Genomic DNA, 15,980 nt, shown 5'->3' with positions numbered 1-15,980 from the left:
GCCCGCGGGCCAAATTCAGCCCCTGGATGATTTTATTTGTCCCCCCCCCCCCAAGTTCTCTTTGCTGTTGGACATAAAATACTGTAAAATCACCAGGAAATCAGCTGAATGTCATTTACATTTTGGAAATCTGTTCCCAAGTTTTCCTACGCATAAATAGAGAGGCATATGTGATTTTATCCCAATGTAATCAAGGTTTTAAATATTTTTGTTTTTGTCAAATACTGTTTGGGATTCTTGCCGACCATCCACTCAAGGATAAATCGGCCCAGAGCTGAATGTAATTGGGGACCCCTGCTATACGGTCATTCAATATCCCTTTACTGTAGAACACATCTGGGTGGTCTGACATTCATACTCATTCATAAGGGATAATGGTAGCACTCTCTAGGAGTCAGTATTGGAATAAAACATCAAGCTACAACACTGCCAGTTAGCAACGTGTTTTTATAGTATAAATTACCACTCTAAATTATGTTTTCTCAAAAGATAAAGAAAACCCCTATGACTGAAGGATTATACCAAATACTGCTTCTCAGCTGTGAAATCACCTGCTAGTCAGGAGCCAACCACTTCTCATAAATCCATTGCACCCTTCAATATCCACTGGGTATCTTGAAGATAGACTTTCAGAAATCAACTCTATAAATCTTTCATGACATGGTAAAGACTCCATCCTCAGGGTCTAAGACACCTTCTGCATCAGTAAGAATTTTGGTATCTCCTCTTGTGATGAGACTGTTGCCAGGAGGAGAGTCAATTGCCATAAACAGAAAACCCTCTGAATTAGTGAGGCTTTAGCCCTGTAGCAGTCATGGGTTATGGCCTGGACTAATTGGCCCATTTAAAACAGATATATGACAAAGGACCTCCCAGGCCTTGACAGGAGAACTCCTGAATGGGAGAAGGGGAAGAGGGAGGGCCACTCACTGGAAAACACATCAATGCAGCAGGAGTTGTTTTTACAATGTGTACCAAAACTGTCTGGGTTCTGGGCACAGTACTACTGTGGCATAACATGGCTGAAATGAGCCCAGAGTGCCTCAAGTTACCTTGGGATAGGTCTGTGAAGGTCAGACACTGTTCAATTGTGTGGCTGGAGCAAAGAGAGGTGGATGTATATTCTCTAAGACACGTTGAGTGCTTTCATCGCCTGGAATTTTAATCACTGCAATGGAGAGTAAGAGAGATAACATTGATAGTGACAGAATAGGAGGGATACAGGTGGTGGTGTGACACGTCAGAAAGAAATGTGAAAGAGAACCTCGTCATAAGGGGTGTGGCTGGCTGGGTGTGTAGAAAAGTATGCCTTGTGCTTGTTCATGGTATAAATATAATAATTACCCAGTTTATACATTGGATGTATGGGTCATTTTCCTCCTTTGGCTCCACCAAGTTCATTCCTCTGCTTATGAACCAGTCCTTTCAGGGGGGCAAACAGATGCCTGACATATCGATCAGTCCAACAGGGCAACAGCAGAGAACACATTAATTTCACTAAGAGGACACAGACACATACACCGGCTGTGTCAATAACATCAGTTGTGTGATAAGCTATCCGACAGAGGTGAACTTCTATACAAGTTAATATTTGTTTGTTGGGCCTTGCTGCCACTGTGTACATATACAGAGAGGAAGCCACACTAGGTGCCAACTGTACAGTAAGTCCATACTAGAGCGCATAAATTACAGCCTGCCATAAAATTGCCCTGCCTAAACAAAGTTTGACAGATTCATACAAATATACAACAACCTTTTAAGCGATATTAGCAGCCCACAAAAGGAAGCATAACCGAGAAGTTAATCAAAGCCAGACGTGTGGGAGCTTGATTAAACACTAGCAAGAACTAAAACTCTCTTTCTGCCATCTATTTTTGGACTGAATAAAAAGATAAGACATTCACCATAGTCATACCCAAATTCAACTGGGTGCATGAAAAAAAAACAGGGATGTCCTAGGAACAGTAGAGCCAGATTGGGTGATTAATTATCCTAAATGATCATATCTGGCATGGCTCCCAGGAAGGTAGCATCAGAGAGATGAAGGGCTGTGTGTACTCCTGATGGCATAGAAAACAGGCAGACTAACGATGCCGGTTAGAGCACCTTACGCCAAGGCGCTCCGGGAAATGGGTGCTGGCTGACGACCAAGAGCAGCACAACTCCCATCTGAGCTGACGTTAAACACTCAGGAAGTCATCAACAACGACCTCTCACTAGAAAGCATTCCACCCTCCCCAAGTATGGCCTAATAACCTGGCCTACCCAACAGAACACTGGTAATAGCCTGGCCTATCCAAAAGAACACTGGTAATAACCTGGCCTACCCAACAGAACACTGGTAATAACCTGGCCTACCCAACAGAACACTGGTAATAACCTGGCCTACCCAACAGAACACTGGCAATAACCTGGCCTACCCAACAGAACACTGGTAATAACCTGGCCTACCCAACAGAACACTGGCACAGACCTTTACTTTACACACCCATCCATTTACAGTCTGTCTGGGACTGGGTATGAGGCTGCTGTCTGTCACTGTATTTCCACACAGCATGCCCAGAGAGATCAAAATAAAATACTTAATAAAAAACTTAGTTTTGTCACTGACTTACTTTGTGTCTGAACAGTCCAAGCAGCTGACCAGCTCTAAAAAATGAAATGGAAGAGAGCTCAAACTCAGTCACAGCTACAGACACACACACACATTGGAAAATTATCTCAAATACAGCTTCATGACTTACTGTTCTGAATATACACAATGAATCCAATGACAAAGATTTACATTCCACAAAGATAACCTTAATGAATCACAATCAGCTTCACTGTCACAAAGCAAATGTTCACACACCAGATTCCACTGCAATATTTGATACATTTCTCATATAAAATCTTATTTCAAAGGGTTTGTGCAGTAAAAATGTGAGAAGATTAAAAATTATAGATGTTGCAGTAGGCTGTTTGTAGTCCTCTCCAGCTTTGAAGGGAACAATATAGCACAGTTTCAATTATTTCCAGCTGACATTCTCTAGATTCTCTGACATTAATCTTATATTTTGTTGGTCACTATAGAATTGCTCATGGATTGCAGAGCTACATCACACCCTTTCATTGAGGGTTACAGTTGATGTTTGGTTCAGTGATATGTACAGTTAATCCCATCCATCCATACATACAGTACTAGTAAAAAGCTTGAACACACCTACTCATTCAAGGGTTTTTCTTTATTTTTACTATATTCTACATTGTAGAATAATAGTGAAGACATGAAAACTATGAAATAACACATATGGAATCATGTCGTAACCAAAAGTATATATTTTATATTTAAAAATCTTCAAATTAGCCACCCTTTGCCTTGATGACAGCTTTGCACACTCTTGGCATTCTCTCAAGCAGCTTCATGAGGAATGCTTTTCCAACTGTCTTGAAGGAGTTCCCACATATGCTGAGCACTTGTTGGCTGCTTTTCCTTCACTCTGCGGTACAACTCATCCCAAACTATCTCAATTGGTGATTGTGGAGGCCAGGTCCTCTGATGCAGTGCTCTATCACTCTCCTTCTTGGTCAAATAGCCCTTACACCGCCTGGAGGTGTGTTTGGGGTAATTGTCCTGTTGAAAAACAAATGATAATGGGACTAAGCGCAAACCAGATGGGATGGCATATTGCTGCAGAATGCTGTGGTAGCCATGCTGAGTAAGTGTGCCTTGAATTCTAAATAAATCACAGACAGTGTCACCAGCAAATCACCCCCACACCATCACACCTCCTCCTCCATGCTTCATGGTGGAAACCACACATGCAGAGATCATCCGTGCATCTACTCTGCGTCTCACAAAGACACGGTGATTGGAACCAAAAATCTCAAACTTGGGGGGGCAGGCAATGTAAATTGTCCGGTGGTGATTTTTATGAATTGTTCAGCAGTCTAATGGCTTGGGGGTAGAAGCTGTTGAGGAGCCTTTTGGTCCTAGACTTGGCGCTCCAGTACCGCTTGCCACACGGTAGCATAGAAAACAGTCTATGACTGGAGTCTCTGACAATGTTATGGGCTTTCCTCTGACACCGCCTATTACATAGGTCCTGGATGGCAGGAAGCTTGGCCCCAGTGATGTACTGAGCCGTACACACTACCTTCTGTAGCACCTTACGGTCAGATGTCGAGCAGTTGCCATACCAGGCGGTGATGCAAGCTCTCGATGGTGCAGCTGTAGAATATTTTTAAGATCTGGGGACCCATGCCAAATCTTTTCAGTCTCCTGAGGGGGAAAAAGTTTTATCGTGCCCTCTTCACAATTGTCTTGGTATGTTTGGACCATGATAGTTTGTTGGTGATGTAGACACCAAGGAACTTGAAACTCTCGACTCGCTCCACTATGGAGCGATGTTAATGGGGGCCTGTTCGGCCTGCCTTTTCCTCTAGTCCACGATCAGCTCCTTTGTCTTGCTCACATTGAGGGAGAGTTTGTTGTCCTGGCACCACACTGTTAGTTCTCTGACCTCCCTATAGACCGACTCATCGTTGTTGGTGATCAGGCCTACCACTGTTGTGTCGTCAGCAAACTTAATGATGGCGTTGGAGTCGTGTTTGGCCACGCAGTTGAGGGGGAACAGGGAATACAGGAGGGGACTAAGTACACACCATTGAGGGGCCCCAGTGTTAAGGATCAGCCTGGCAGACGTATTGTTGCCTACTCTTACCACCTGGGGGCGGCCAGTCAGGAAGTCCAGGATCCAGTTGCAGAGGAAGGTGTTTAGTCCCAGAGTTCTTAGCTTAGTGATAAGCTTTGTGGGCACTATGGTGTTGAACGCTGAGCTGTAGTCGATGAACAGCATTCTCAAATAGGTGTTCCCTTTGTCCAGGTGAGAAAGGGCGGTTGGAGTGTGATTGAGATTGCGTCATCTGTGGGTCTGTTGGGGCGGTGTGCGAATTGGAGTGGGTCTAGGGTGTCTGGGAGGATGCTGTTGATGTGAGCCATGACCAGCCTTTCAAAGCACTTAAAGGCTACCCACGTGAGTGCCAAGGGGTGGGTGGTAATGATTTAGGCAGGTTACCGTCACTTCCTTGGGCACAGGGACTATGGTGGTCTGCTTGAAACATGTAGGTATTACAGACTCGGTCAGGGAGAGGTTGAAAATGTCAGTGAAGACACTTGACAGTTGGTCCGCGCATGCTTTGAGTACACGTCCTGGTAATCCGTCTGGCAGGCGGCTTTGTGAATGTTGGCCTAGTTAAAGGTTTTGTTCACATCGGCTACCAAGAGCGTTATCACACAGTCATCATACAGTCATCCAGAACACCTGGTGCTCTCATGCATGCTTCAGTGTTGCTTGCCTCAAAGCAAGCATAAAAGGCATTTAGCTCATCTGGTAGGGTCACGTCACTGGGCAGCTCGTGTCTGGGATTCCCTTTGTAGTCCGTAATAGTTTTCAAGTCCTGTCACATCCGACGAGAGTCAGAGCCGGTGTAGTAATATTCAATCTTAATCCTGTATTGACACATTGCTTGTTTGATGGTTCGTCTGAGGGCATAGCAGGATTTCTTATAAGCATCCATATTAGTCTCCCGCTCCTTGAAAGCGGCAGCTTTAGCCTTTAGCTCGATGTGGCTGTTGCCAATAATCATGGCTTCTGGTTGGGATATGTACGTACTGTCATTGTGGGGACGACGTCATCGATGCACTTATTGATTGAGCCAATGACTGAGGTGGTGTATTCCTCAATGCCATTGGATGAATCCCGGAACATATTCCAGTCCGTGCTAGCAAAACAGTCCTGTAGTGTAGCATCCGCGTCATCTGACCACTTCCGTATTGATCGAGCCACTGGTACTTCCTGCTTTAAAATTTTGCTTGTAAGCAGGAATCGGGAGGATATAATTATGGTCAGATTTGCCAAATGGACGGTGGGGGAGAGTTTTGTATGCATCTCTGTGTGTGGAGTAAAGGTGGTCTAGGATTTTTTCCCCCCTGGTTGCACATGTGACATGCTGGTAAAAATTTGGTAAAACTAATTTAAGTTTGCCTGCATTAAAGTCTCCAGCCACTTGGAGCGCCGCTTCTGGGTGAGCATTTTCTTCTTTGCTTATGGTTGGTTGAGAGCGGTCTTAGTGCCAGCTTCGCTTTGTGGTGGTAAATAGACGGCTACAAATAATACAGATGAGAACTCTTGGTAGGTAGTGTGGTCAACAACTTATCATAAGGTACTCTACCTCAGGCGAGCAATACCTCGAGACTTCTTTAATATATATTCTTTAATATTATACACACCAGCTGTTATTGACAAAAAGACACACACCCCCACCACTCGTCTTACCAGAGGTAACGTCTCTGTTCTGACAGTGCATGGAAAATCCCACCAGCTCTTTATTGTCCGTTTCTTTGTTCAACCACGTCTCGGTGAAACATAAGATGTTACAGTTTTTAATGTCCCGTTTGTAGGATAATCTTAATAATAGGTCATCAATTTTATTTTCTAACGATTGCACGTTAGCAAGGAGAATGGAAGGCATTGGGAGTTTACTCGGTCACCTCTGGCTTCTCCAAAGGATCCCCGATCTGCGTCCCCTTTTCCGGCGTCTATTCTTCACGCAAAAGACATGGATCTGGGCCTTTTCCAGTGAACGCAGGATATCTTTCTCGTCGGACTCGTAAAAAAAAAAGTTTCTTCCAGTTCGTGTTGAGTAATCGCTTTTCTGATGTCCAAAAGTTATTTACGGTCGTAAGAGATGGTAGCAGCAACATTATGTACACAATAAATAAAAAATAACAAAACGCAACAAACAAAAAAAACTGGTTGGTTTGGAGAATGTAAAACGTCAGCCATGTTCTTTGGCGCCATCTTACATTGTACATGATTCCATATGTGTTATTTCATAGTTTTGATGTCTTCACTATTATTATACAATGTAGAAAACAGTAAAAATAAAGAACTTTTGACTGGTCGTGTAGCTAATGAGATCATGGGTATTACTGGCATAATACAGTGAGAAATTGTGTGGCACAATAGTATGCTAATTGATGATTATAGGAAAGCCATAATGAGTCATTAGACTTAATCTGAGAAGTGACGCAGGGTGAAAACAATGGTGACCTAGGGCACGGTGACAGACTGAGATGGGTTGATAAAGTCTCCATGGGGCAGTACTGGAGCCCAAACACTGAATCAGAGGCCTATGATCTTTTGACATAATGCGACAGTGGGAAGGAAACAAGCTGAACAGATAGAGTGTAACGTCTCTCGTCGGAATGAGGATCGGACCAAAACGCAGCGTGGTAAGTGTTCATGATTTTTATTGATCAAACCACTCAAACAAAATAACAAAGTGAAAAAACGGACAGTTCTGTAAGGCAAATAAACTGTACAGAAAATAACTACCCACAGGTGGGAAAAAGGCTGCCTAAGTATGATTCCCAATCAGAGACAACGATAGACAGCTGCCTCTGAGAACCACACTCGGCCAAAAACAAAGAAATAGAAAACATAGAAATAAAGAAACTAGAATGCCCACCCTAGTCACGTGACATAAAGGGAACTCAGCTCTTGGCAGAGCGTGACATTTTTCCATCTCAACAGCTGTCCTAACGGGTGAGAAAACACATGCAAATAGAAGCTTTAGATAGGACTTTTATTACTTATTTGTTGCTGAACAGAGTTTCACCTCCTTAGTGTGGGAGACTGTAGACAGTGGATATATGTTGAAAATTACAAAAAAGGTGCACTTGACTCTCACTGTGATGCTACTTGTTTATTATTTAGCAATAAGGCCCGGGGGGTGTTGTATATGGCCAAAATACCACGGCTAAGGGCTGTTCTTACACACTAAGCAACGCGGAGTGCCTGGATACAGCCCTTAGCCGTGGTTTATTGGCCATATATCACAAACCCCCGAGGTGCCTTACTGCTATTAGAAACTGGTTACCAACGTAAATAGAGCAGTAAATGATTATATATATTTTTAAATACCTGTAGTATAGGGCCTAATATACCACATCTGTCAGCCAATAAGCATTCAGGACTCGAACCACTCAGTTTATAGTAAGAATTATTACAGTTATGCACCAGTAACACTAAAGTGACATAAACATTGACATGTGACTGATGATTAATCTGTGCACCCAGGAAAGAGATTGATAGACCTGGGAGATGAGCTATCCTTTTACTGGAACGCAGGCATCACCCATGGAATTCAGGGCATGTTTGTCTGTATGCTAGTGAGCAAACATAACCCTGTCACTTCAGCTCAGATCCACAGACAAGACAGAAAATATCCAGAGGCAGACAGAAGACTCCAGCTGTGCCCAATGGGGCTGATATCATGGTAACTACATTTGGAAAATATGAAAATGATAGTGACATATGTTGTGAAATCTTTGTCTCACAGCATGAAATTGCCTAAAATACATCAAACCTATATACTTCTAGGAAAAACATGAGTTTCCATTTACTACACATGGCACCTCTATAAAACATAGCAGCTGTTTAATTGTTGGCCAGACTAGAACAGGTGGGTGTTGTCTGTGAGAGAAGATATCACATCAGACTAGAAGTCTGATCAAAAGTGGCCTCTACTACATGGGACCAAAGAGCAGCCTGTCACAGTCCTTCCCATCCCTCACTGGGGTAATGGGAGACATTCGCTGTGAGAACAGACTGTGCTCTCAATTGGGCTGCAGCCCCAGTGAGGGTAGAGGCCTGCTGGGCTCCCAGTCCTGTGGGCAGTGGTGCGAGAGCCAGGCTCACAAACAGTGTGCTGTACCAAGGGCTGGGCAGCAGGAAACCTGGGCAAGCCAGAAGAGAAGAGGGGAGCTGACAGTGAGCTAGCTGGGACACACAGACCCAGATCACTTTACAGAGGGGAATATGCAGCTGGCTGTTCCTCACCTGACCACCACATTCACAGCTGGCCCAGGTTGCTGAGGGATGTGTTTCACATTTCAAAGAATATCAAAGGCCTGCCTTATCACTGTGCCATCACTGAAACGGCTGAAGAAAGCAGAAAATAAATACAAATATGTATGGAAATGTTCATTAAACAAAGGTGAGGCAGAAAATGGGTATACAATTGGATCTAAAAAGGAGAATCCTCTATATTTTTGCTTTCTCTAAAACCACTAGACTGACAGGTAACCCTACATTATAAAGGCATCAATGGCCACAGTTAGCAGGTGCTATTAGTTTGCACAAAGGGAACATTTACTTGTCAGTAAAGAACAATGGGGTTTGGTTTGGAGAACAAACTGCCACCATGCTCAACTACTGAGGAATACTAAGTAAGTGCCAAACAGAGGAAGTTGCTGTGTTAATGGCATCATGAATGGACACCATGAAGTGGTATCCTCTAATGTGATGCACTTTAAAAGACATGGCAGGATGTGGCATCACATCAGACAACATATCTGTTTGAAGACAGAAAGGTCAACATCAGCTCTTCATAAAACTAATGAAAATGTTAAACCTTCAATAAAAAGTTAAATTAAAGGAATTATGTTTAATTTGTCCTTTTAACTTTTCATTTTGCACAAACAAACCACATTATTCTAAACATTATCGGAATAGTATAGCCCAGACCAGTGTTTAACACCCATAAATAAATCTGATTCTGCCATCTGTTCTGGAAGTCAGTAAGACGGAACTTAGAACCTGTGTGATGGCTTACGGAACGCCAAGAAGATGGAGCTTTGTAACAAAGACCAATATGTGTGGGATTGATAAAGAGGAGAGTGTAGGTTTACTGGACCTCTGTGAAAAATGTAACAAGTTCCCTAGTTCTACAGAAGGGGTGTACGCCATGTTCTAGAGAAGATCTCAAATTCCTGCAAAAAATATTTTTAGCAATGCAGGGTGGAAAATGGAGCGCAGGCTTTGAAATGGAGCGATGTTACTGAGCATTCACCTCCCTGCAGGAAAAGCTGATAAAAACCACATGCTGTCATACTGACCTAGTATTCAGCATCTGGCAGTGGGGCCTATGAGTGATGCTAACGTCTGGTGCTCCAGACAGTCAGAGTGACAGACTGCTTCTCTCCACACAAGCCAAATATTAGAGTTCGCTCAATGTGGCCCCAAAAAGCCTTTCAAAAAGGAAGAGTTTTGCACTGAGTAACTGCATTGTGTTTCGCATTGGTGCATAACGTTCATTCTTTATCTCTCACATCAGGCTAAAGAGAGGAGAATATCTGGGGAAGGTTTGTTATTTGACAGAAAGTCTGTTTTTGACGAGCCAGGTTCTGACACATCCAGATGACGTGCTATGATCTTGTTCGCAAAACAGCAACCTACTTTTGGAGAAAACCTGGAAAAACAATTGCTCCTTTCATGTCCAATTTTTCCAGTGGTGCAAAATGTTAAGATGCAAGACGTATTAAATGTTTTCCACCTGGGTCATTGAAAGGATACATTCAGTTGTGTCCAAATGTTTCATATTGTTTTGAACTCAACCTTACCATTCTCTGCTTACTGAATATTATGCTCAATAAATCTGTCGCTGATGAAGGGATCTGCATATACAGCGCATATGTTCTACTGTCATTAAAGCTACCTCACAAGAAGGAAACCAGTCCATTTCCTTCTGGTCATTCAGCATGCAATTCAGTACCCATGCCAGGGAACCGCCCACAAGCGCTAGCCTAAATAGGAATATCTCCAACTTCAGCAGAACCAGTGGAATATCAAAGGCCTGCATTATTCTGCAGTGAACTCACTGCAGAATATTACCTCTGAAGTGAGTCAGATTGTGCCTCAAGGCTAAAATTTGTCTAATGCTGGCTCATCTAGATGTTGTGTGCACAGCATGCTGAATCTATCTATCCTCATATCTGGGTTTGTTCATTTGAATCTACTACAGAAGAAGAAAGAATGTTTTTAAAACCACTATGATCCTACAGAGAGGTAGTCGTCCAGTCATCAAGCAATGTAAATGCATGCATTTTATGGTACCTCATATGGGAGGACAATGGGTAAATCCATTTGAATTCAATCAATTTTGACAGCAACCCTTTTGATTTGAACTAAACCTACCATACATATTTGCCCATTGAAGAAGTGGTCAGAAAGTGATAAAGAGTGCATCCAGAGATAAAGGTGCTCAAAGTTTAGCTTTTTTGCATACCCCACCATACCATGAGATATCCATGTCTTCATCACTGGTCAAATCTGAGCAGCTCTATCTCCTGAATGTTTTGGCATTCAGGTGCAAAAAGTCGCTTTCTGAGCACTTCTTCCATGGGCGAACATGTATGGAAAGTTTTGTTTAAATCAAAAGGGATGCTCAAAAAGTTATTCAATTTATATGGATTTACCCCAATGGAAGCTCAAGTAGAATAGTTCAGATAAATCTCCTATAATCATACCTCATTGTCCTGATATAACGTGAAAAATACTTTATGTTCTCAGTTTGACTGTTAGCTAAGTTATTGAGCTCAGTTATGTGCTACTGAGTATATATTATGTAAAGGTTTGTTCCTTGGATTCCCTTGTGGGGAACCAGATCTACAGGATCCATACACTGTGCACTGGGACTGCATAACAGGGTTGACCTGTTCTAGAGAGACAATATATGGACATTTTTTATTTTATTTATTTAACCTTTATTTAACCAGGCAAGTCAGTTAAGAACACATTCTTATTTTCAATGACGGCCTGGGAACAGTGGGTTAACTGCCTGTTCAGGGGCAGAACGACAGATTTGTACCTTGTCAGCTCGGGGGTTTGAACTCGCAACCTTCCGGTTACTAGTCCAACGCTCTAACCACTAGGCTACGCTGCCGCCCCATAGGGCAGGGTTGGTAATGTCAGAATACACACAGTGTACAAAATATTAGGAACACCTTCCTAATATTGAGTTGCCCCCACTTTTGCTCTCAGAACAGTCTCAATTCGCCAGGGCATAGACATCACAAGATGTCAAAAGCATTCGATGCTGGCCCATGTTAACTCCAATGCTCCCCACAGATGTATCAAGTTGGCTGGATGTCCTTTGGGTGGTGGACAATTCTTGATACACAAGGGAAATTGTTGAGCGTGAAAAACCCAGCAGCACGGCACCTGGCACCTACTACCATACCAGCTTCAAAGGCTCGTCTTGCCCATTCACCCACTGAATGACACATGTACCCAATCCATGTCTCAGTTGTCTCATGGCTTAAAAATCCTTCTTTTAACCCGTTTCCTTCCCTTCATCTACACTGATTGAAGTGGATTTAACAAGTGACATCAATAAGGGATCATAGCTTTCACCTGGTCAGTCTATGTCATGGAAAGAGCTGGTATTACTAAATGTTTTGTACAGTAAGTGTACAGTACATTACAAGTCAAGCAACGTAATTCAGTGAATTTGGGCAATTCAAGCTGAATAAATTATACAAAATGTGAAATTCAATCAAACAAAATAAAATATACATTATTGATTAGACCCAACCTCTTCCTTTAAAGAGAATGTAATACTGCAGTTGACCTGTTGGATTCAATAAACAGTATTTTAGCGGATATCCACATTGGGATATCTGCCACAATGGCAATGGCCTCATGAACTGTGGTCTAAACACAAAGGAAGAGGCCATGCAACAGGGACAACTTTCTCCATAACTCTCACCGGTATGCTTAAGCTGCTGGGATGACATTCAGTAAGCAGGAGAAACCGGTCTCCATGTGGATAACACACACGCTGCTCTCTGTCTCCTCTTCCATGACCAACCTGTATTATTCAAAGTAGGGCCGTACCTCACGAACCAACACTATACCTAGGAAGTGGGAGCTGCATGTCTGTCAATATAGGTGGTTGCTATAGTGACTGTATCTGCAAGCCACTTTTCTTTTACACCCCCCTCCTCCCCTACAGATGTATAATTATATGGTAAGTGAGATGAAAGTTGTTGAGTAGACAACAATTAAAAAGGATACTTTTTTTTCTCAATTATGCCATATTGACTTAGTTGTGAGCAGTGTGACCCACCTGTATCACAGAGAGTAAACAAACATGTTTAACAACGAACAGGGCAGACTGTTTCCAACTGGGCCCTCTAGATCTCAAGAGATCCATGATCCAGTTATCTTTAGCATGTCTCACTGAGGCTTTGGTATCCGATACACACTGTTGACCAAAACATTTTATTGGTTCAATGTTTAATGGTTTACTATATCTCTCGTCCACATACAAAATCCTGCTCTGTTAGAGAGGGAGGGTGAGAGAGAGAGAACTTTTATCATAAACATATGGTAGGTAGGCTACTCCTCAAATAGGAGAGGTAAAATAGTGGATTGGATTGTTGTTGCATTCTTATCAACATTCCATACAACCTGCTAGATTGGATTGATGACATAAAGGAGACTAGAATAAGCATTTAGTCCATGTTGTTGTTTGAATTGAACTTTATACTGTAGCAAAACAAAAACTAACATGATTGCAATTCCTGTCTACTTAAAAATATATAATTCCGTGAAGTAGGCACTCATACATCCAGCTATGTTATTATTCTCTATGGCAATTAAAAACACAATGGCTATTGGTTACAATAATAGGCAACTTCACAACAGCCTCTAAAAACGACCCTTGCAGCCCCTCAGTAGGCTATGACACATGACAACATGACCTTGTTGAACGACTAGCCAAGTTAAACTAAACATTTCTCCAAATAGTCTGGTGACAATATACAGGATGCAATATCGACCTTTTTTCACAAATCATTAAAATGATATGGTCATTAAGCTAAAACATAAGATTATATTTCATAAAATTACATTGTCCCCTTGTATTGACAGTATTGATACTGTGCAATAGGAATATGCTGTTCTTGAGATTTATAACAATGTTATGACATGTGATGGAAATTTAACGTCATAGTGTCACGAATCCAATAGATCTCTGAATATTTAAGAATCTATAAGAATTGTCACATCCCTTTCAACAATATACATTATCGTGTTTCTTCATAGTCATATGACATGATTATCCAAAAAAACAGTCTGTAACAGATAAGTTATCTTACCATTTTCTCTCCTTCCCCAGACAGTAACAATGTATCCTTGTATTCCGTACTGAACAGGGGCTGTCTGAGTAGTCGTCTAGTACTAAAAACTGTACAACGTTGTTGTTTTTGCAGTAAGACAAATTCTAAATAAACAATAGGATCCCAGATGCCTTCCAAGCAGGAACGCACGGATTCTCCTCAGGACCTGGTTGCTCTGTCCATACTGTAGATATTGTCTAAAAGTGAATCGGCACAGGAACTAAACTCAGGCTCTGAATGCTGCAGTATGTTTGAGCGGTGAAGTTAAACTTCGAGGCCGTTGACTGAGCAGCCTAACCAAACAATCCATAAATGGAAAATTCGTCTTTTGCCCTCAGCCAATAGGAGCGGGATCTGGGCGCGTCACTCCAGAGGGAATCCCACCAGATGATTTTGGGCTCGTTGGAGAACGCATGTGCTGTGGGTAGAAAGTGTCGTGCAATCAAATCAGACAAATAAGAGCTTTGAATTTGATAATAATTTATTCTGAAAGAGGACCATATTGTACAAGCATTTTACACGTTATGATACTTTTAGATCACTCCTGGGATAGCTTTTACAAATGTATCTTTTTGGTTGAAACTGTGTTTGAAATTCACTGCTCGACTGGGGGACTTTACAGATAATTCCATGTGTGGGATACAGAGATGAGGTAGCCATTACATTTTTTTAAACACTATTATTGCACATGCAATTTATTAGAGTCTATGCACATTTTTACTCCTGAAATTATTAAGGCTTGCCATGACAAAGGGGCTTAATACTTATTGACTCAAGGTGTTTCAGCTTTTCATTTTGAATTTGTTTGTAAAAACTTTAAAACACATAATTCCACATTGACATTATGGGGTATTGTGTGTAGGCCAGTGACAAATAAATTCTTAATTGAATCCATTTTAAATTCAGGCTGTAACACAACAAAATGTGGAAAAAGTCAAGGGGTGTGAATACTTTCTAAAGGCAATGTAATTAACATAACCCAAATAATAACCATGTGAATGAATGTTACAGTATGACATTTAAAAATGTCTCATGTGACAGATGTAAACAATTGTGTGATCACAAATAACTGGAGCAGTGGGATGAAGACAAAGCACTCATTGTTCACTTTGTCAAATATAGAAAGAGTTCACCCAGGCTGTATCACAACCGGCCGTGAGTGGGAGTCCCATAGGGTGGTGCAGAACTGGCCCAGTGTCGTCTGGGTTTGGCCTTGTAGGCCGTCATAGTAAATAAGAATTTGTTCTTAACTGACTTGCCTAGTCAAATAAAGGTTCAATTAAAACAAATATACAGTGCCTTGCGAAAGTATTCGGCCCCCTTGAACTTTGCGACCTTTTGCCACATTTCAGGCTTCAAACATAAATATATAAAACTGTATTTTTTTGTGAAGAATCAACAACAAGTGGGACACAATCATGAAGTGGAACGACATTTATTGGATATTTCAAACTTTTTTAACAAAACAAAAACTGAAAAATTGGGCGTGCAAAATTATTCAGCCCCCTTAAGTTAATACTTTGTAGCGCCACCTTTTGCTGCGATTACAGCTGTAAGTCGCTTGGGGTATGTCTCTATCCGTTTTGCACATCGAGAGACTGAAATTTTTTCCCATTCCTCCTTGCAAAACAGCTCGAGCTCAGTGAGGTTGGATGGAGAGCATTTGTGAACAGCAGTTTTCAGATCTTTCCACAGATTCCCGATTGGATTCAGGTCTGGACTTTGACTTGGCCATTCTAACACCTGGATATGTTTATTTTTGAACCATTCCATTGTAGATTTTGCTTTATGTTTTGGATCATTGTCTTGTTGGAAGACAAATCTCCGTCCCAGTCTCAGGTCTTTTGCAGACTCCATCAGGTTTTCTTCCAGAATGGTCCTGTATTTGGCTCCATCCATCTTCCCATCACTTTTAACCATCTTCCCTGTCCCTGCTGAAGAAAAGCAGGCCCAAACCATGATGCTGCCACCA

The 15,980-nt window shown here is 41.9% G+C and overlaps 1 protein-coding gene across 2 annotated transcripts in view; it reads right to left on the bottom strand.

The window, feature by feature from the left end:
- The window catches only part of LOC109887782 (unconventional myosin-Ie), a 55,395-nt gene extending 41,118 nt beyond the window's left edge, over positions 1-14,277 (bottom strand). For both annotated transcript variants that reach the window (XM_020479068.2, XM_020479074.2), the window contains exon 1: positions 13,988-14,277. In XM_020479068.2, the coding sequence (XP_020334657.1) occupies positions 13,988-13,990 (3 nt within the window). In that variant the 5' untranslated portion in view covers positions 13,991-14,277. The remainder of the gene's footprint in view (positions 1-13,987) is intronic.
- Between the last annotated feature and the right edge of the window lie 1,703 nt (positions 14,278-15,980).

Source organism: Oncorhynchus kisutch, linkage group LG3 (genome assembly GCF_002021735.2).
Source record: "Oncorhynchus kisutch isolate 150728-3 linkage group LG3, Okis_V2, whole genome shotgun sequence".
NCBI classification, from domain to species: Eukaryota; Metazoa; Chordata; class Actinopteri; order Salmoniformes; family Salmonidae; genus Oncorhynchus; species Oncorhynchus kisutch.
This window is presented reverse-complemented; position numbering and strand designations above follow the sequence as displayed.